Consider the following 22,772-nt stretch of genomic DNA (forward strand, 5'->3'; position numbering starts at 1 on the left):
GTAGGTTGTAAAAAAAAAATTCTACCATAGTAGAGAAAGGTCAACTAATCTAAAGAAAAATATAAATCAGCCATAGACACTGCAGGTACTCAAAAAGGAGAAGTGTGGGGTTCTGAATAAAGTCTATACTCGCCTCCCTACTGCAGCATCAGTCTGATGCTGCAGCTGCTCCCTGCTGGCTCTAACCCCAAGAACAGAGCGATCACATGACCAATGATCAATCAGTTTTCAGTCCGCTTTGAGCAGTGAGAGATGACCGTCAGTCGCCACTCTGCTCTGCCCCTCCAGCTTTCACTGGAGAACCAGGCTGAGGAGAAAGCAGGAGCAGTTGGCTTAAGCCGGCCATTGACTGTTCGCATCACGGCTGGTTCAGAAGGAACTGGCTGAGAGTCGAACCATGTATGGGCAGGTTGAATGTACCCAAGTTGATTGATCATTAAACTTTGGTACGACTAGCCTGTCAGATTTTACATGCGATTATTGCAAGTGGTTATTATAGCCGCTAGCATTAATTACTGTGTTCCTCTACCAGGAGAACAGAATGGCTCCACGGGAGGGAGTCCCCCATCAACACTGACTGTTGATCAGGGAATCAATCAATTTTCTAGGGCTGCAGAAAAGAAAATCACTCTGTCTTAGGCTCTCTGAAAGGATCAGTCAATCAGATGTCTGGATGGATCCCGACATTATTGCAGGGTTACTTCCAGAGATTGTTGAGGCTGTGATCTCAAACTTTAAACCGCTGTCGGATGATTCTAGGCCACAGGACAGCACTCCTGTGACCCGCAAGAGAAGTATGGCCTTAAAAAAAGCTTTGGCCAAACTGCTTTTAACCTGTCCGATTAATCTTTCCCCAACTGCCTTGGTGGGTGACGTCTGCCCAGTTATTGTAAAAATGTAAAACATCTACCAGCCTAGATAGTATGCTACTTATTAGGGTTGTCCCGATACCACTTTTTTAGGACCGAGTACAAGTACCGATACTTTTTTTCAAGTAGTCGCCGATACCGAATACCGATACTTTTTTTAAATGTGTCCCCAAATGCAGCCATGTCCCCCCCATATGCAGCCATGTCCCCCACATATGCAGCCATGTCCCTCTAGCCATGTCCCTCACATATGCAACCATGTCCCTCTAGCCATGTCCCTCACATATGCAGCCATGTCCCTCTAGCCATGTCCCTTACATATGCAGCAATGTCCCTCTAGCCATGTCCCTCGATGCGGCGGCACGATGCGGCAGGAGCGGCGGGGGGGGGGGGGGGGAAAGGGGGGGGGGAAGTATTCTATTTAGGTATCGGGGGTATTTGCGCGAGTACGAGTACTCCCGCAAATACTCGGTATCGGGACCGATACCGATACTGGTATCGGTATCTGGACAACCCTACTACTTATAATAGACAAATGGTATATAAACCATAAATACAGAAACCATGGTATTTATACCATTTGTCACTTACAAAATCAATGCATCTGCATTGAGAGAGGGCAGCTACCCTGAGCTTGTTGCCACTTACCATTGTACAGGTGTTATATTAGCTTGGTACTCTACTTATGTATATAGACAAAAAATAAAATAAAAAATAACCCAACGTACAGTGTGTGCATAGCCACAACTATTTTCTTGTTTTGGATAGAGTATGGAAGGATTAGTACCTCAATTAGGCTTTTGTTGCTGCCTGTGCCCCTGCTGGGAAAATCTACCCTATGTGTCCTCCTAACCATAGTCATGGAGGCAGAAAATGATGGGAAATCCAAAACTTTTAGGCCCCTTTTACACGTGCGGTCCGCTTTTTCACAGTGTGCGGGGACCGCCCTGTCATCCGCCAGCTCAGCGGGGATCAACGGAGCGATCCCCGCTGAGCATACGGAGGCGGATCATTACTGATCTGCCCCGTGTAAAAGGGGACTTACAGCCGTTACCACAACAGGAATGGAGGGGATTCTTCCTTCATAGACACCTGATCTGGTGACAACCGTCTAAGACGGAATTTCCCAGCTCTAACTATGTAGAGATTTCTGCTCACTTACTGTTACATCTCTGGGGCAGAAAGTAAAATCTCCCTACCAGATAACAGATGGCAAACAAAAAAATACATTTACATGGGATTCACTATTCCCTGTTCTATCCAAAACTAAAGCCTCGTACACACGCTTGGTTTACTCGGCAAGAACCAGCAAGAAAACTTCTGGCAGAGCTTTCTTGCCGAGTATACCATGCGTGTGTTCGAGGCTTTCAGGTTTCTCGTCAAGAAAACTGGCTAAAATCTCGACGAGAAAAATAGAGAACCTGCTCTCTATTTTCTCGTTGTGATTCTCGGCAGTATTTTCTACACTGCCGAGAAACCCAAGTATGTGTATACTAACCTGTTGCCATAGAAACCCGCGCATGATCGAAATGACTTTGACGAATGCGCGGTAGCTTCCTAGGCATAGGTAGGGTGCAGCAAGATGGCGGCGACGGCTTCGATGAAGTCACCGCGTTCTTGCCATTCAAAAGAACCTTGGTTCTTTTGAATGGAGTGTCTGTACACTCAGGCGGCAAGAGATTCTTGCCAAGAATCTCGTCAGGAAAAAACGTTTTTTTCCCTGACGAGATTCTGGCCCATGTGTACAGTGCTTAAGAAAAAAAGCTTTGGCTGTACTCTGGTATGGGGGGGGGGGGGGGGGGGGTGTCAGGTATATCATTTAGTGTCAAGTACCTCTCTGAACCTGTTCATTTCAATTAAGCACCTAAAATGAAATGGGCTTTTCAAAGTGCCCAAAAATTCTCGGGAAAGACAAAATAAGCGAGACGAAAACATTGCACATTTCAATTGTCCAAAAGCAGAAATAAATACATAAATACACAAAGGAATGATTTATCCTGTCCCATTATCAGTAGATAAAAATCTTTGAAACACAGAGAAGACATTTTTTTTTTTTTAACCAGACAAGGAATGATCTTTATGTCCTTAAAAGAAAAAAAAAAAAAATCACACTTAAAACGTACTTCGACAAATACACAACATCCCCTAAAATAAAAAACCTCAATGGGCAACAAGACTTAAAGAGAAGCTTGGTTTTGTATATATTTTTTGGAATCATACTTACCCAGGTGGATGCAGCCTCGAACAGATGCTGCATATGACCCCTGCCAACTCGAAGACTGAAGACTGAGTGATCAAACACCACTCTCAGAGCTCCGTGAGCAGAGAGCTGTTGACTGTCAGTCACTGCTGTCTGCTCTAACCCCCCCCCCCCTTTTCATGGTCCCACAGTCATTGCTAGGCAGGGGCGGACTGACCATTGAGTCACTGCCCGAGGGCCCCATGCCACTAGGGGGCCCCATCAGGGTTGCCAGGCTCAGTAAAACCAGGGACAGTGTGTAAAAATCTATGTTTTTTTTTATCTGTCCCCGATATGTCCGAAACCAACATGCTTTTGATGTGAAAATCCCAGAGATTTTAGCTGCCTCGCCTCTCCACTGCCTCCTGGGGTGGTGGCCATCTGTAAGCCCAGGGGCCCCATAATCTTCTATTGCCTGGGGGCCCCCATGAGTTGTCAGTCCGCCCCTGCTGCTAGGCTATGGATGGGGAAGAGAGCGGCTTACTCAGGCTCTCAGAGAGGCAGTGCCAGTCGAGGCTCCTGGGTGGATCCCGACTATATGGTCACAATCTTTTCCCAGCCCGGCCTCTGATGTCAACCGACAGTGGGCTGTCAGAAAACAGGTTACAGTAGTGCAGAATGAACTGCACTCTTGTGATCCACAGGAAAAAGTATAGCCATGACATTTACAATGTACGAATGTTTGAATTGTAGCCAAAAGTCCAATGCACCATTTTAAAGTAAACCAACAGAAAATAAAAGCATACCAATGCCCACGCTGTACAGAAGGCACTCTCCATTGCCCTTACTTATGTTCCACTATCTTGGTAAAAATCGTAAGATAATTAGATATGGCGCTATCCCTAACCTTGAATAATAAGTGACCAACCACCAGGCCTGAGTGTGGTCACATTGTGAAGGTTGGGGGGGTGGAGCAGGGAAGCAACGTGCATTGCTTAGCTCTAGTATTAACCAAAATTGCTTAGCTCTTAGTATTAACCAAAAAAGTACCGTCAGCATTTGTATTGGATTTTGATAGTGGTCCCAACAGAATTCACATCAGCAAACAGCTGTAGGGGGAAAGTAACTGTAAAGCCCCTTTCACACTTGGGCGGGAGGCGCAGTGGCAGTAAAGCGCAGCTATTTTTAGCGGCACTTTATCGCTAATTTCACTGCGCTATTCGGCCGCTAGCAGGGCAGTTTTACCCAACGCTAGCGGCCGAGAAAGGGTTAAATCCACCCGCAATGCGCCACTGCAGAGGTGCGTTGCCGGTGGTATAGCCGCGCTGTCCCATTGATTTCAATGGGCAGGAGCGGTATACACCCCGCTCCTTCACCGCTCCAAAGATGCGACTAGCAGGACTTTTGGAGCGTTCCTGCTAGCGCACCGCTTCAGTGTGAAAGTCCTTGGGGCTTTCACACTGGAGAAACAGCAGCCGCTGTTTCAGGTTGGTTTGCAAGTGCTATTTTTAACGCAATTATCGCCTGCAAACCACCCCAGTGTGAAAGGGGTCTAACAGTGGTTACCTTCTACACAGTGCAAGGGTCAATTTAAACATTTGTTTTTATTTCAGGTCCACTTTAAGTCAGAGGCTGTGAAAAGACTAGGTACAGTTCCTTGCAAAGAGGTTAAAAAGGACATGAAGTGAACTGTATAGGGAAAGATGACATCCTTATATTTATTTAAAAAGAGCTGAAATCAAAGCTCTACACCACTGCTAAGAGTTCCAGCTACAACTTTATTCCATTTAAAGTTCAGGGGTACAATTCAAAAGGTAGCCAACGCTTTGGCTACCTTTTGAATTGTACCCCCAACCTTTAATGGAATAAAATTGTATCTGGACCTCTTGGCAGTGGCATGGCGCTTCTATTTCAACCCTTTTTACATTACACTACAAGCCAAGGAGACTGAAGATCCTCTGGGGTGTAGAAGCCACCTGTCCCCGGAACCAGATTATTTACACCAACAGGAATACCTTAAAGTGGATGTAAACCCGATTCATAAAATCTGACCTAAGCACATATCTGTAGTGTTTACTTATCTCTCTCCAAAGCCCTAAGTCCCGTGACTTTCTGCTGTTTCGTTCCTCTGTTATCAGCATTATAACTTCTGTCAAGTTTGAGACGAAAGATAAAACCAGCCTGATACACTTGAATCCTTAGGTTAACCAATGTAGGATGTAAAAATGTTTTCTACCATAGTAGAGAAGGTCAACTAATCTAAAGAAAAATATATATCAGCCATAGACACTGCAGGTACTCAAAAAGGAGAAGTGTGGGGTTCTGAATAAAGTCTATACTTGCCTCCCTTCTGAAGCATCGGTAACAGAGAGCTTGTCTCGTCACAGCACAGCTCTGAAAGTATCTTGGTTTCTACTGCCTATATGGAGCCTACGGGTCCAGTGCTATCTTTCCACTTTCCTCAATTATAGTTATTTAGGTCACATCCTGACAAGCTTTTTTTTTTACCATGCGTTTCAAGGAGCTGCAATCCAGGTGTGTTTGTGAGTAGTGTGGGGGTGCCATCCAAAATAAATGGAACTGTACCACACCAACCCACATGACGTGCAATACCACAAAGCAATGGTGTAAATCCAGTCTAAAAACACACAGCTAAGGTCATGTCCAGAAAACCTTACAAGAACACTGCCACTATGAGTTTGGTCATCCTTTAGCTCAGGGATCTTCAAACTACGGCCCTCCAGCTGTTGCAGAACTACAAGTCCCACTGTAAAAACTGACATTCACAGACATGACAAGGCATGATGGGAATTGTAGTTCCTGAACTGGAGGGCGATAGTTTGAGGACCCCCGCATTAGCTCAACATAGCAATAGCCTGAACAGAGAATGGACCCAAATGTAAAATATCCTAAATTCTATACAGGTTTGCATACTTTTTGTACATTATAGTTGTGGCTGCTTCATTTACTGAACCTCTTGGGGCAGATCCACGTACATCGGTGCATTTTTGCGTCGGGCGCAGCGTATCTAAGGTACACTACGCCGCCGTAACTTACTTTTTTTTTTTAATCCTCAAAGAATTTGCGCCGTAAGTTACGGCGGCGTAGTGTATCTTTGGCGGCGTAAGGGCACGCAATTCAAATGGATGTGATGGGGCCGTGTTTTATGTAAATACGTCGTTAACCCGTCGTAAACAAGGTTTTTTTTTTTTTTTAACGGCGCATGCGCCGTCCGTGGGCGTATCCCAGTGCGCATGCTCGAAATTAAACCGGAACAAGCCAATGTTTACGACAGTGACGTCATTCTACGCAAATCCCTATTCGCGAACGACTTACGCAAACGACGTAAAAAAAAATCTAAATTCGACGCGGGAACGACGGCCATACTTAACATTGAGTACGCCTCATAATAGCAGGGGTAACTATATGCCGGAAAAGGCCGAACGCAAACGATGTAGAAAAATGCGCCGGCCGGACATACGTTCGTGGATCGCCGTAACTAGCTAATTTGCATACTCGACGCGGAATTCAACGGAAACGCCACCTAGCGGAAAAATGCACCTAAGATCCGACGGCGTACTAAGACGTACGCCTGTCGGATCGATCCCAGATGCAGTCGTATCTTGTTTTGTAGATACAAAACAAAGATACGACGCAGGAACTTTAAAATTACGCGGCGTATCAATAGATACGCCGGCCTAATTCTTTTGTGGATCTGCCCTCTTGTGTTTTAGCAGACCTTTCAATGTCCTCTATTAATGGGGATGTACGCAAAACAAGGCTTGACTATGCAGTATAGAAAATTAGAGGGAATTACTTCAGCAGCCGTTTAAGGGTCTGGCTGGCTCAATTAAAAATCTGTGAGCCATTCTAAAAACCTTATTAACTTAGTCCTGCCTGATAGCAGGCACCATAAGGTGTCCGACATAACTATTCTATTATAGCCAGAAAACCTCCTCTGTGCATCTCTCAGATTTGGTTATATTTTGTTATAAAAGCCAGAATTTAATGCAGCGTGCCACACAAAAGTGGAACTCTTGCTTATATGCTTCCTCCTCCCCTCCGGTGCCACATTTGGCAACTTTCAGGGGGGAGGGGACAAGGGACCAGTTTTTGACAGGTCCCCCTTCCCCACCTCCGGAGACAGGCCGTGGCCCGATCTCCGGAAAGCTCAGCCCCCCTCCTCCTTGCCAATTAGAAAGCATAGCGTGCTTTGTGCAGTAGGGAACCCAAAAGGTTTCACTACCTGGTTCCCTTACCAGGAATGGTGGAGGAAACACCCTGGAGTCGATCCGAAGATCAGCTGGGGTCCAAAATCACGGGCTCCCCGGACAAGTAAGTGCCCTAATATTTAACGTCAGCAGCTACAGTATTTGGAGCTACTGACTGACTTTCTCACCCAGGCTGGACCTCCTCTTTAAGGACAAGTCCAGCCCAACTACTATCCTCCCGTCAATGGAGAGAAAGTCAATGGCACTCTTCTTGGACAGGGTCAAGGGAGGTGGGCAGTGCCTAGCCCAAAAATGAGGAATTTTAGGCCTTTGTAACAAATTGAAAATAAGGCACACAGAGAAGGCTCAGAAATCACGTGCATTTTGTGCCGCTTCCTCTACAACAGAACTTTTGGTTTCATTTAAAATGGCTTGCAGGTTAACTTTAACAAGAGACGTAGATGGACCTTTTAAGAAATGTTTAGTGTGAAAGATCAATTAAAAATTTACCAGCTACAAGAAAATTATCAATTAAAAAACAAATACTTTTTTGGTGTTAGATTCACATTAAATGGATTCTTTTAATCACGGGGACAGAGAAATTTACATATAAATGCGTTGACTCTTATATACAAGACATCTCTGAAATATTTACATTACACACATGAACCTGGAAAAAATGTGGTCATTGTGTTGTATCTAAATTTTACACACTGTTGGAATTAGTTACATGTCATTGGAACTAAAGCCAAAAAACATAAAACCATAAAAATTACTCCGTGACCTGCAAGTTGTATCAGGAATTTACAACGAGCTTGATAGTCGGGTCAGGTTTCTCTCCTTGCCTCACCGTCCACAGTAAAGTAGTTCTTATATTACAAGGAAGAAAGTATATCTATTTGTATGCAGACAATAGTTTGTGGCTCATTATCCTCCTCGATAGATTAAATTCAATCTCTCAAGTTCTTTGCAGTATTGCATAGATATTGTCTCTGCTTTCACTCGCAGTCTATCATCTCGGTAGACTTTTGCTGCATGTATTAGATCAGCTTCTGTAAGTAATAAAAGCATCTTGATTAGAACATTGCCATATTCGATTTTTGCTTTGAGGCATTAAGATGATAATAAATGTGACACACACACGTACATAAAGAGGATTGGGCCTTAATGGGCAGATTGTTTTTCTGCAGCATTGTTAAAGCGGAGTTTCCCGGCCACAATTTCACTTTTTAAATATAAATACCCCTGTAATACACAAGCTTAATGTATTCTAGTAAAGTTAGTCTGTAAACTAAGGCCCGTTTTGTTAGGTTGTTACAGCATTTAGACACTTTATAAAATAGAAATTGACTGGGGCCATCTTAAGTGTGGGCATCATGAAGCCAGACTGTATGACTTCCTGGATTTCAGCCTTGCAGATCTCGCACATGCTCAGTGTTGCACAAGCAGTGTAATAGGTTTCAGCACCTGTACTGTCCAAGTCACATGATTCTTCGAGACTGGGGAGTGCACAGACTCCTGGAAAGTTACACCCACTACATTCCCAGGAGTCTGTGCGGTGTAGGTTAGGAAGCTTAAGCACCTAGGTGCAGGAAGTGGGAAGATTAACTATTCTGCCTAGCAACAACACTTTGAAGGCATCTAAAAAAAAAAAAAAAAAAAATTCTTAAAGGACTAATGACATTTTTTTAAAACTACTGATGTAATGTTATATTTATGGGTGGAACTCCACTTTCCCAGACATACGCGCATACATATGGAAACACATTTGTCGGGTGTGGCTATGTACAACAATGTAGACTGTAAACATACATACGATAGATAGATAGATAGATAGATAGATAGATAGATAAGCCAACCCCCCTGGCTATAGCAGCAAAAGGGTTAAAGGGGTTGTAAGCCCTTACATATACCTAGTGAAGTGACTGGTCAGAGATGAAACAAATCCTCCTACAGTACATAAGTTGTATCTGCAGCCCTGCAAAGTGCATATTTTACACAGCTTTCAGAAAGCAGGGAGTGGGGAGCTGAATTTACATTCTGCAGAGCTCAGTGAGGAGAGTGGACTGGAGGTAAGGGACACACACCCTTCAGCACATAGGAACAGAGCTGAGGCCGTCAATCACAGGCTGTGTGCTGGAGCTCCCTCCCCTGACACATTTTTATCTGTTGGTGTCAAGAAAACCTGTCAGAAGTGAGTCCTGTAGATAGAGGAATGAGGCAGCAGACAATAGATACTAAAGCTGCCCATACATGGATTAAAATTCAGAATACAAACTGCTAAATAACTGATGTTAGCCTCTACTTTGATTAGGACTGAAACGCTCATAGGCACTATACCCCATTATACATCTGTGATAATATTACAAATATTCAAATTGGAATTTCCATAACAAGAACTGTTGATGTTATACAAAATGTTGGCTCATTTGTCATCGATTGCAAATTTTTTATGAACCTCCATACGACCTTACTCCCCCCCCCCCTTTTTTTTTTCTTCTTCTTCTTCACTCCTCACCCCCCAATCCTCACCCACCCCACTCCTATCCCCTTGTTATAATATACATAAAACCATACTCTAAACTTAAAAACGGGAAACATCCCTTTTTTCACAACTGTATAATACTTATATTTGTTGTATTGCGCCTTTGCTCCTTTACCCCTAAATACTTATTGTCAACTGTTTGTTTCAATTTTCTTTGAATACATTTTGATTGAGAAAAAAAAAAAAAAGAAAAAAAGAAGAAAATTCAGCTGTTCTGTTCAACTACTCTGTCAGATTTTGGTTGCTTGATGAGCACAATAGGCTACAGACTACAGCACTGATCTATGTGTTCTGATGGAAGGGAAGTCTTGCCACTTTCAGAATACAAAGAAACAGCCAGGAGGATTCCCCCATCCACCTCGAATGAGTGCTCAACTGCTGGCCCTTCAATACTACAAGTGTCTGCACATTGACTTCTATGGCACGATCACCAGGATTTAAATATATTGAAAATATGACCTTAGTGGGCAATAGGGCCATTGTGGCTGGAGAATTTAAAAGAGTACAAGTTAAAGCAAAGAAATTATACTTACCGTATTTATCGCGGTATAACGCGCTCCCGCGTATACCGCGCACCCCTAAAGTGCCCCCGAAATTCCTGTAAAAAAAAAAAATGTTATATGATTGCATTACTTACAGTTTTGGTGTCTTCCCAGCGTCCGTCATCCGGTCCGGCGTCCGTCTGCGGCCTCGATGGTGTCCTCCCGGCTTCTCCTTCGCGCGCCTCACGTCGAGTCCCCGCTTCCCACGCTCAGTTCGAACGCCTCCGCCGACATATAACGAGTGCAGTACACTCGGGTACATTCGGCAAGGCTAGGCGTCGCTGCGCTCTGTGACGTTTATGCGTGAGCACGAGCGAAGCCGAGCCTGGCCGAATGTACCCGAGTGTACTGCACTCGGTATATGTCGGCGCAGGATTTCAAACTGAGCGCGGGAAGCGGCTATCGGCGTATATCGCGCACTCACGATTTTCCCCTTATTTTAAGGGGAAAATAGTGCGCGATATACGCCGATAAATACGGTACCTAGGTGGATGCAGCATATTTCCCCCTCGGCTTTAAGACCGAGAACTGAGTGATAAAAGACTTCCATGAGCAGAGAGTTGGTGGCGGTCAGTCAGCAGCTCTCTGTTCTGCTCCCCCGGCGCTCACTGGAGCAACGACTGGCTCAGGCTTCCAGCGGCTCGCTGAGCCAACTGGCGGTTGAGGCTTCTGGGCCGATCCTGACCATAAGGCCATAATCTTTATAGAGCCTGGATCGGCACCGACATCAGCATGCTTTAGCTGCCGACGGCTGAAAACAGGTAACAAGAGTGCAAAATGAACTGCACTCCGTGAGCCCCAGGACAAGTATAGCAAAAATAGCCACACAAAATAAATAGGCGCAAATAGCACTGCAAAAAATAAATAAATTGCATGCGATTTAAACAGAAATGCAGGGTGATTCCTACCCGAATCACATGCGGTTTACCGCACCAGAGTAAACCTAGGCTAAAAGTAGATGTAACCCCTAAGAGAATAAACCCAATACTGTGCCATATTTTCTTTTAATACCATAATTGTTTTTACAGTCGTTTAATCCTTAAAGCCCTATTCACACTTGGCATTTTTGAATCAAACATGTGGCAGCAAATACTTACTCTGTTGTTTTTCTCGCCAGCAATTATTCCTTACATTAGCCACATAATCCTCTTCAATATTCTTTTCTAACTTCTGCAGTGACATACCACTATAATCAGACAGGAAATCCTTGCTTACGTAGTATGGTACTTGAAGATTTTCTGATAGGCGCTTGATGGTTTGACCACTAAGAAGAGACAGAGAACCTCATCAATAAACAAACAATAGCATTAGCATTGCTCCAATGGCAAAGTAGTGGCAACCCCAAAAATAAGGCAAATCTCCACCATTATGATGGTCAGCTCTTGGTGCAAAAAATAGCTCTGACATTTAACAAAATCATTGCATTTCTAAGCCAGAATGATCTGGTTTACAGAACTCACAATCCATAGTCGCAGCCTTGTGAATACTTCATAAAAAGGAATTTCTAGGTCACAGCTTGGAAAATTATGAATTCACATGAGGCTGGGAAATCTATTAAGACCTGCACAAAGCTTTGACCTTTTTTTTTTTTTTTTTAAGCAATTTGCAGGTCTTAAAAAAAAAAAAAAAAAACACACAACACACCACAAACCACAAACCACATGCTAGTCACTAATAAATATTGCATTTTTACTTCACCACAGGGCAAAGCATAAGGCAGGCCATAGAGAACCCGAATTACATGTACATTTTATTTTTTCCCCTCCCATTATTAGTGTGTCGGGAATGCTTGCTGGATTGTCATGGTGTGAGGTAGACTGTCAATAATACAGTGTACTGTTTGACAGCGGACATTATTAGGTTTGTTGCGATTCTCATATACTCAGGGACCTCCATCCCAGTCCCAGTATATCTCTTCTGGTTGATCCACCGGCTTCTCGATCTTTGGAATAAAAATCGCACCCAATGAAATATTCATCATCCTTCTATTACATTTATAATACATGAACTAATTGTCCTTCTCTACACACCCCTGAAGGTTACCCCGAAATGTGTCAGAGAAAATACGGTTTTCATGTATTTATCTATATGGTGACAATCTTTGGAATTGTATATTTTAATTCAATATTTCATTTTTCTGATAAATATATATAAATTGTGAATAAAAAACAAATTTACTTACTTCAATATCCGTATATATTTGGAATACTATCAGTGCCTTAAAAGTCCACCCAGGGGAACCCCCTTATTTCTTTTCTCATATATACTGGATGTGGCACAAGCATATATTTGCCATTCACCCCCCCCCCCCCTTTCACACACACCATACAATTGTACAATTCACGAACCCTCTGTTCATGTAAAGTCTTTTTACATGAGGCCATTTCCATCAGGTGTCTTTCAACAGTGGCCTTGTTGGCTTTACAGAGCATGACAGGGGAAGACAGAGCCACTGCTGTCTGAGCAAACGTTTTGAATGTTTGAGAAAGGCATTGCAATTTTTTTTTAATTAAGACTTCTACCTGGTACAGGAAGGGATGTCGTGTCATCTGTGCCCAGTCTTGCCACGAAGAGTTAATCCAGCTCTGAGCAATCCTCTTATTTTTCAGTAAGAAAAAACAAACAAACACACAAATATATGTGTTCCGGTTTCTTATATGTGCTGTGACAGCTCTTTACTTATCTAATGCGTGAGCAGACCCAGCTTCACACCCCCTCTCACACAGGGGCAGATCCATAGTCTAGCCTTGGGAGGGGCACTGCCAGAAAATGTTGCTCCCAAGTTGTTGGGGCAATGGCCGGTGTTGGCACTTTAATCATCCTGGCAACATGGTTGGTATGGTGTCATGATGATTAGAGCGCATTATTTCTATTATTACATTGTAATATAAGATTAAATAGTTCAACTCACCACAATGCAGAATCAGTAGGAGCCCCGAGCGTGTCACTTGCCACCAGATGTGGATTGTCACTTGACAGTGCCTGTGTCCCAGAGTTAGGGCGGGCCGTGAGAGATGTAATCTCTCTACTGCCCACGCCTGCACAGTGATGTCGGTGTTCTGTCAGAAGCTGAGCTGCAGTGATGCAGGGCGGCCAGTGAGAGATGTCAGAAAGCCGCTACCAATCAGAATATGTAACAAAAGTGACGTTGCATTGCGGCCATTATGGTACTCCCGCACTTGTCCGCAGTAAGCCTAGAATTGGAAGTTGGCAAGCGGACATCTTTATACACCCACCGGAGTCTTGCTTTTCATAGTTATTTTTTTTTTTTAACAGTAAACTCAGCTTATATAGTGAACTATAAGTGGAGTTTACTGTTCAAAAGAACTGTGAAAAGCAAGACTCTGTGGGTGTATAAAGATGATGTTCCACACCAGCCTGACCGCCCGCCGGCATGCTCACTCACCAGCATTCCCGTCCACTCGCTCACCATTTTCTCAGGGGGAGCAATTGCCCTGTTGCGCCCCCCCCCCCCAGATCCATCCCTGCGCTCACAGCTATCCCAAAATCTCCACTACAGCTTGTGTTCTAAGAGTGTGGCACATGCGCAGGAGCTTATAAGGCACTAGAGAGCTTCAAGGAAAAATAAAAGCTATTAGTACTTTACTAACCTTTCCCCCAGTAGAAGCTTTGCAAAATGAAATCTGGTCGCTTGTGAACAAACAATATCTACCTCATGAGATTTAAAGTACGGGAAAGCTTTGGTTCTCTGCATGGCGGATTTAAATCCCTGGATATTTTGAGAACAAATCACTGAAGTGCTGCGAGGTGATGGTGGATCAAGGCAAGAGAATCCCTGTGTGGCATTCGACACCTTTTAAATTGTAGCATATATGCCAAATTTATACATGTAAAATCAACCCTTACAGTGACTGAGCAGACAGACACAAAATGAATGCAGGATACAATGTTGAGTATGCAATGTGTGTGTTCATTTAAATTACTGAAGCTGTTCACTTACGATCTGGGGTATAAACTGTATGGAGGATTGGAGACCATTAATTGACTAAGCAAAGACACTAGTATCAATACAATTATAGGCAGGAGTTGAATAAGCATGGAGAAGCCACCCTGTGGAAGAAGAAAAAAAATGAATTGGTGTTATTAAAACATGAAATGAATGAGCATATTTTTATTTCTTTTTTAAATCCAAAAGATGAAAAAAAAAGGGGACTGCAATTTTATTGTTAGGCAGGTTACATCTGCAATCACATATATAAAAAAAAATAATAATAATTATGTGTTCCTCAATGTCTAAACCAGGGCTGTGGAGTCGGTAGATAAATGTTCCGACTCCTCAGTTTTATGTACTTCCGACTCCTCTGTATTAATATGCGAATGTATTTTATACATTCCTTGAGGGAAAGAAACGCAACCTACCACAGGACTACTGGCTGGGAAGCCAACAGTCTACTGTATTGCACAGTTTAAGCAAAAGACAAACACAATGAAAACAATCAAGTGGCTGGATAGTAGCAGCAGGCATAAACATCAGGAACAGGATCTTTACCAGTTCAAAAATACAAACCACATTATTTGGTTGTTTTAGAACAAAAACAAAGCTTATCTATAATGAACCAAAAACAAAATCTGCAAAACCTAGAAATGGTTTATATTAATCTTGAAATGTAGTTATAGGCTTAGCAAATGCAAATCAATTCAATGTAGAGTTCTAAGGAAGAGAATTGCCTCTGCCAGATCCCCTTTCATAGAGGCTCTTAAGTCAGACTTTATTATTTTTAGGGCTGAAAATAATCTTTCGACACGGACTTGGGTGGGTGGCATTGCAGTAACTATTCTGGCCACATCACTAACGATCTCTGGATAAACAAGGATGGCTTCTTCAGCAGTAAGTTTTGATGAGCGATCATACTTTTCAACTTCTTTTAGTTCTTTATAAAACTCCTGTTGGAATTTTTTTATTTGGACACTTACTGGTTCTCTAACATGCGTTCCCTGTAACAGCAGAACACAACACTATGGAAAGTATAAGTATTGCAGCTCCTAATTGTGCGCTGCGTGCCATATAGTGAAGCACATGAAAAGCATGCTTCTTCACGGTCACGTAACGTGTTCGTTTTGCGGTTACGTGAGGCACTGCATGCATTGGTCTTTATTCTTACAGTAGAGAAGTCATTAATTATAACTTTTTGTGAATTGGGACATTTAAACTTGCTTTTTTTTTTTTTTAATTCCAATCTAAATTTAGTAGGAGTCGGAGTCGGTGCATTGTTTGCCGACTCCGACTCCAGGTACCCAAAATTTCCCCCCGACTCCGACTCCACAGCCCTGGTCTAAACCCAATATTGTCAGTTACTGCTCTCTGCTCTGACCCCTCATGCTCACTGGAGCGCTGGTCTGTAGAGGGGACGGGAGAGGCTGGCTCAGGCTCTCAGAGGCTCGCTGAAAGGCTGGGCCAGGTGCCAGTCCAAGCAAATGGGCAGATCCAGACTTTATTGTCGCGATCTTGCACGAGCCTGGCCTGGCTCTGACGTCAGCGGGCTTCAGCCTGCTGTATGCTGAAAACAGGTCACAGGAGTGCAGAACTGCACTGCACTGCACTCCTGTGATCCACAGAAGTACAGCCAAACAAGCTTTGGCTGTACCTCTTCAAGGTAATGCATTACAGATATGGTAATTACAACTGCTGTTTTTGATGTACTATTAGTGTTTAGATTTCAACGCCAATTGAAAATCTCCCAACACCAACTGTTCTTGCCAAACCGCATTCCTTGGGTAAAACCACCCAAGCTGCTTTGGCTTAGGACTCCAAGTCACACTGGGCTAGTAGATAGGTGATAGCCATTGATTTATTGGCTGTACTCCTCAATATCCCACCTACATACAATTTTCAAATCCAGTTAGCAGGAGACATCTGGGACTAACACACACACAGCATTACTCTATGTGGGTGCATTACCGTTTTTAAGCAGATACGAACAAAATCTACAAAAATTGGCAGTGCAGGATTTTGATCTACAGTTTAATGATTGTCATATTTGGTGACTTCTCCCAAAACAAATGTCCCCGATGAAGGGATTCACAATAAAATCCTGAAACGCGTCAAAAAATATAAGGAGATCTACATCCTTTAAAATCGATATCAACTGCATTGTTTTTATTGTCTCGTATGGGTATTATATGGTGACATACGTGCCTATTAGCTTTTAATAGCTACTTTAATAAAAATGTATATGATTTTCTATACATTTCTCTGCTCTTTACTTCAAGTTGCCCTAAAAGCCCCACACCTATGCAAGGGGGTATTTTGTTTTCAATCTACTTTTTGGGGTGTTGGCAACAAATTGGTCTTCTTTGGTGAAACTCCCATTTTAAACCTAGATTTCAACGCTGTGCACATCTCAGCTGATGAATATAATGACCTTTGTCATTGTGTGCACACCTGAGCGGGAGACACACAGATTGTTTTCTCAAATGGAGTGGTTTTTTTTTTTTTTTTTTAAACGTGGGGAATGAATCACATGGGGCAATCTGGCTGGAATCTGCATGCTGGCATGAAGTCCCAACAGAAGGGCACTTCCTAGGGTGAAAACACAATTCTTCTGTAGACAATAAGGGTTGTCTACCTACAGCAGGAAGTCGTCCATTACTGGCAGGATGAACAGCTTCAAACTTGAGAAGGTCTGCATTACAAGTCCCCCGAAAGTCCCTCAAAATATGTGCTATGCAAGGCCAGGTCACACCAGAACACAGTATGGCAAAGGCGAATCATGTTCCAATGCACAGCCCTTGCCATCGGCATGCAGGTGCTGATGTATTGTTAACGGCACCCCAAAATAAAGATTGCAAACGCAGTGTTTTTTCCCCCCAGCATCAAAACGCATGGAACCTTAGTACCAGGTGATATGATGCACTTTTTATTTTATTTTTTTAAGTAGTGCAAGTGTGGTCCAGTGCATCTTGCAGCCCATTCAAATAAATGGGCTGTCAATAACACATCGCACAAGAGGGACACGTGGGGCTTTAACGAGAATGTGTGCATTCCCATGCGTTCAGTGCGAGCGGGCACAAATAAATATTTAAGGTTTGAATTAACAAACACCTTAAAAAAAAAAAAAAAAAAATGATCCAAGAGTTCAATAATTTATTAGTCATACTTACATCCCCTCTTTCATCTTCCCTGTCATGACCACTATGATGCTGGTGCTGGTGATGGCTATATGTTGTGCGTCCATTCGAATATGTACGAACATTTGCTGATAAGGAAAAGAAAATAAAAAACTATAAGCCACAAATCTGTATCTCTAGAATAAGGCAATAAACATACCTAGGGCTGGTTAGCTGTGATTGTCAACCCAATGCAATGGAGGCAGTAGCCACTGTATGTACAATGAATGTAGCTAAATTAACAGTAGTATTCAAAGTCATTCCAATGCTGCCACTAACCTGTAGTGAAAAGGTACATTATGTTGGCTCAGCTAACAAAAACACAACCTCCATTGTAATTCAATGACTAGCACACTTTAACCACTTAAGCCCCGGACCAAAATGCTGCCTAAAGACCCAAGGGGTTTTTACAGTTGGGGACTGCGTCGCTTTAACAGACAATTGCGCGGTCGTGCGACGTGGCTCCCAAACAAAATTGGCGTCTTTTTTCCCCCACAAATAGAGCTTTCTTTTGGTGGTATTTGATCACCTCTGCGGTTTTTATTTTTTGCGCTATAAACAAAAATGGAGTCGACAATTTTGAAAAAAATGCAATATTTTTTACTTTTTGCTATAATAAATATCCTCCAAAAACATATATAGCATTTTTTTTTTCCTCAGTTTAGGCCGATACGTATTCTTCTACCTATTTTTGGTAAAAAAAAAAAAATCGCAATAATCGTTTATCGGTTGGTTTGCGCAAAATTTATAGCGTTTACAAAATAGGGGATAGTTTTTTTTTTTTTTTTTTACTACTAATGGCGGCGATCAGCGATTTTTTTTTGTGACTGCGACATTATGGCGGACACTTCGGACAATTTTGACACATTTTTGGGACAATTGTCATTTTCACAGCAAAAAATGCATTTAAATTGCATTCTTTATTGTGAAAAGGACAGTTGCAGTTTGGGAGTTAAACACAGGGGGCGCTGTAACATTTAGGGATCAATGTGTATGTTTTTACTAGTGTAGGGGGGTGTGGCTGTAGGAATGACGTCATCGATCGTGTCTTCCCTATAAATGGGATGACGCGATCGATGCGCCGACACAGTGAAGCACGGGGAAGCCGTGTTTACACACAGCTCTCCCCGTTCTTCAGCTCCGGGGAGCGATCACGGCGGAGCGGCTATAAACGAATAGCCGCGCCGTCGTCCCGGATCGCTCCTGAAGCCACGGGGACCGCCGCATGTACCGGGGGGGGTCCCGATCGGACCCCCGACCCTTGTCAAGCAGGGCACATATATATACGTTGATGTGCCTGCCTGTGCCATTCTGCTGACGTATATGTACATGAGGCGGTCCTTAAGTGGTTAAAAATCAGTTTTTACATTTTAATCTCTTACAATGTCAGTGCTGCTAAAAAAAAAAAAAAAAACACAACAACAACAACAATAAAATAAACAAAAATGATAGATAACCAGAGAGCCATTTATGTTTTTTTTTTTTGTGCGTTTTTTTTTTTTCTTTACTAGCTGAATACCCGGCGTTGCCCGGTCTTCCTATCTTAACCTTTTGGGGAGGAAAATCATAGTAATATAAATATACCCATCTTTTATATAAGGGTGTAGGTAAGGGTTAATTTAACTGTCATATATTTTTATTTGGCATATAAGTAATATGTGTACCAGGTATTATTGAAATATCTCCAGGCGTACAGAAGTTATGTGGGAACATACATTTCCCATTGATTTGCATGGGACTTTAAACAAAAACCCCGACCCTCACAAATGGGGGTAGTTAAGGGATAAATTAACTATCCTATAGTTTAAGTGGACATATAAGTAACATGTGACCAAGTGTTATCGAAATATGTACAGCCGTTTGGAAGTTATGAAGTAACATGTATTTCCCATAGAGTTGAATGGGACTTTAAAGGAAAACCCCGACCATGGCAAATGGGGGTGGGTAAGGGTTAAACCACCTATCCTATGTTTGTTGCTGACATATAAGTAACATGTGTGCCAAGTTTCATGTTAATATCTTTAGCCGTTTGGACGTGATGCTGGAACATACATACATACATACACACACTCACGTTGAGTTTTATATATATAGATAGATTAGACATGTTGTGATAGTGATGACCATGAAAAAAACTCCCTCACACTTTCAACCTGCAGAAATACATGTGGGGGGGGTTTGCTCAAAGCAGTATGTAGCATGAAATTACAGTATTTTAATAGTTTTACCTGAAGGGAAGCCTCCTCCAAAGAACATGTTAAACAGATCTTCAGGGGTTATATCTGCCTCGAATCCTCTGTGATAATCAAAACCACCATTTCTGTGGTTGGTTTGCGTGCGTTCCTCGCATCCAGACAGGTCATATTGCTTACGTTTCTCTGGATTACTTAATACCGCATATGCATTTCCAATTTCTGGAACAGAGAACCAAGAAATAGTTTCATTGATACTTTAGTACTTTTTATACTCTACAATGAGACCTTGGCACAAAATATCTATAATTTCAGATACAGAAGGAGAGATCCACTTAGAATTATTCATTAGAGCTTTTGAGGAAAGCACTGGATGCAGGCTGAGAGGAAAATGTGTAAGACTGCTTAGATTGTAAGCTCTTCTGAGCAGGGCCCTCTTAATCCTCTTGTATTTTATGGTGTTGTAACTGTATCGTCTCCCTTTTATATTGTAAAGCGCTGTATACTGTTGGCGCTATATAAATCCTGAATAATAATAATAAATATTGTGTTCCAAACCAAACTATTTTATTCAGTGAAGAAATAAGAGTGCAACAGGTTTGCAAGTACAGATTTACAAGCTATATGGACAGTAACAATTAAACCAAAGCCCAATTATCAGGTTTGATTCTCACTGATAGCCAAGCATGTGAGCAACATGAAGAATTAGTTGATGGTGCCGTTACTGATCTGAAGAATGCTGTGTTGATTTCTACTAACACCACACAGCGTAGGGCAAGCTCTGTACACAGAGGAATAAAAACCAAGCATGCAGTTTTTATTCAGGAAAGAAATTTGCACAATTCCCCCCATCAACACTAGGGGTGCAACGGCTAAAAAAAAAACCTCACGGTTCGGATCATTCCTCGCATCAGAGTCACAGATCGGATAATTTTTTGGATCACCACCATATATAGTCCCCCCATCCCCCCCCCCCCCCCACCGCAATCTCCACATCTCCCCAGTCAGCGCCGCTCTGGGAAGCTCACCTAGGCCGCCTACCAAGATGGCCACTGCTCCAGAGCTAGGCCGAAGTGATCATGTTTTTATATAGCACTAGCCCTATTCAGAAGAATTATCAGGAAACCATATGATTCTGAGTTACTTCTTCTGGAAGGCATGCTATTTGGAAAGATCAACCTACATTTTCAGCGAAAACAGAGTTTTGGTCCAAATGGCATCCCCCCCCCCCATAAATGTTTTATTGAAGAGATTGCATGTAGTACAGTATATAAGATAACAAGACAAACATGGGGCTAAAGTACAGATCCAGAGAAGCAAATTTAAGTTCTCCCGCTAAATAAACAGTACACCAGAAGTTGTGTTGAACTGCAAATAAAACAAGCATGAAAATGGGGCATAACCCCATAGCGCAAGTTGGACACGGGACTATAAAGCCCCCTGCACTAGTCAATAATCTAATACACCTATAGTAGGACAGAATAAAAGGAGAGGGGGGAATTGGGTTGGAGAGGGGGGAATTGGGATGGAGAGGGGGATTAAGCTGTTGTCCGTCTTCTCCCATAAACCCAAACCTTCAGCTTGCAGACCTAGCACTCCAGGACCTGAATGTGCTTCCTGAGCCACCCTTTTGTTGCCTTGGGTCATTGTCATGCTGCATTACCCATCAACGACCCAATTTCAATGCCCTGGCTGAGAAAAGTAGGTTCTCCACCAATATTTAAGGGTAGAGGGCCCGTCCATCGTCCCTTGATGTGATGAAATGCCACGAAGTGAGATCTTGCGTGGAGCCCCAGCCCGAGGGAGACTGAAAGTTATTTTTTTTTCATTGGCAAATAATCGCACCAACTGTTGTCACCAAGCTGCTTGTAGCCAATTCCAGCCTTGTGTAAGTCTACAATCTTGTCCCTGACATCCTTGGACAGCTCTTTGGTCTTGGCCATGGTGGAGAGTTTGGAATCTGATTGATTGCTTCTGTGGACAGTTTACTTTTATACAGGTAACAAGCTGAGATTAGGAGCACTCCCTTTAAGAGAGCCTAATCTCAGCTCGTTACCTGTATAGAAGACACCTGGGAGCCAGAAATCTTGCTGATTGATAGGGGATCAAATACTTATTTCTCTCATTAAAATGTAAATCAATTTATAACTTTTTAAATGCTTTTTTTTGGATATTTTTGTTATTCTGTCTCTCACTTTTAAAATAAGCCTACCATTAAAATTATAGATGGATCATTTGTCAGTGGGCAAACGTACAAAATCAGTAGGGGAATCAAAATACTTGTTTCCCCTCACTGTAGAAAGCATGGCGTGGTGGAGCAAATATCGCGCTGGCGTGAAGTCCAGCGTGTAGGTCAAGGGTCTTAAACTGATGGCCCTCCAAGTGTTGCGAACTACAAGTCCCATGAGGTATTTCAAGGCCGACAGTTACAAACATGACTTCCACAGGCAGAGGCATGATGGGACTTGAAGTTTCGCAAAACAGCTAGAGGGCCACCAGTTTGAGACCCCTGCTGTAGGTTGTAACTTTAGTAATGATACTGTGTACTTGTGTCCAAAAGGGATGAAGTCTGGGGCACGCCAACCATATGTGGAGCATGGTTCCAACTTCTTCTCCACATCGCCAACAAACTGGAATCTGAAGGGTAAAACTTGTGTAGGAAGGAAGGTGTACGATATCACTGAACAAAATACCCTGTAGCCATTTTCCTGTGTGGCAACAATCAGCAAGCTCCTAAATGGCAATATAACAGCAAAACATATATATATATATATATATATATATATATATATACACACATACATACATACATACATACATACACACATACACACACAGTATTATCCAATATAGACTACAGTGAGAATAAAACTATGCCTGCTATTTAATATGTCATAATCATACATGAAATCAGTTATCCAATATATTAGTTTCAGAAATATTAATATTAAAATCACCTGAGATGGGACTTTCTATTATGCAGTAAAAGTAGCACTGAAAACCAATGAAAATCAGGTTGTATACGACCTGTGAAAAATTCCATTTCAAGTCCTTGAAATGTCATTCCCCCACAGCAGCATAAAAAGTTATTTTAAGATTGTGCTGC

General features: G+C 42.5%; 1 protein-coding gene across 2 annotated transcripts in view; it reads right to left on the reverse strand.

The window, feature by feature from the left end:
* Window positions 1-7,805: 7,805 nt before the first annotated feature.
* Window positions 7,806-22,772, reverse strand: part of DNAJB14 (DnaJ heat shock protein family (Hsp40) member B14) — a 41,920-nt gene continuing 26,953 nt past the window's right edge. For both annotated transcript variants that reach the window (XM_040328549.1, XM_040328541.1), the window contains exons 4-8: window positions 19,703-19,888; window positions 17,469-17,563; window positions 14,308-14,417; window positions 11,444-11,610; window positions 7,806-8,311 (exon numbers count right to left, since the gene is read on the reverse strand). In XM_040328549.1, coding sequence (XP_040184483.1) covers window positions 8,187-8,311; window positions 11,444-11,610; window positions 14,308-14,417; window positions 17,469-17,563; window positions 19,703-19,888 — 683 coding nt within the window. In that variant the 3' untranslated portion in view covers window positions 7,806-8,186. The remainder of the gene's footprint in view (window positions 8,312-11,443; window positions 11,611-14,307; window positions 14,418-17,468; window positions 17,564-19,702; window positions 19,889-22,772) is intronic.

The sequence above is a fragment of the Rana temporaria genome, chromosome 1 (assembly GCF_905171775.1).
Source record: "Rana temporaria chromosome 1, aRanTem1.1, whole genome shotgun sequence".
In the NCBI taxonomy this organism is placed as follows: domain Eukaryota; kingdom Metazoa; phylum Chordata; class Amphibia; order Anura; family Ranidae; genus Rana; species Rana temporaria.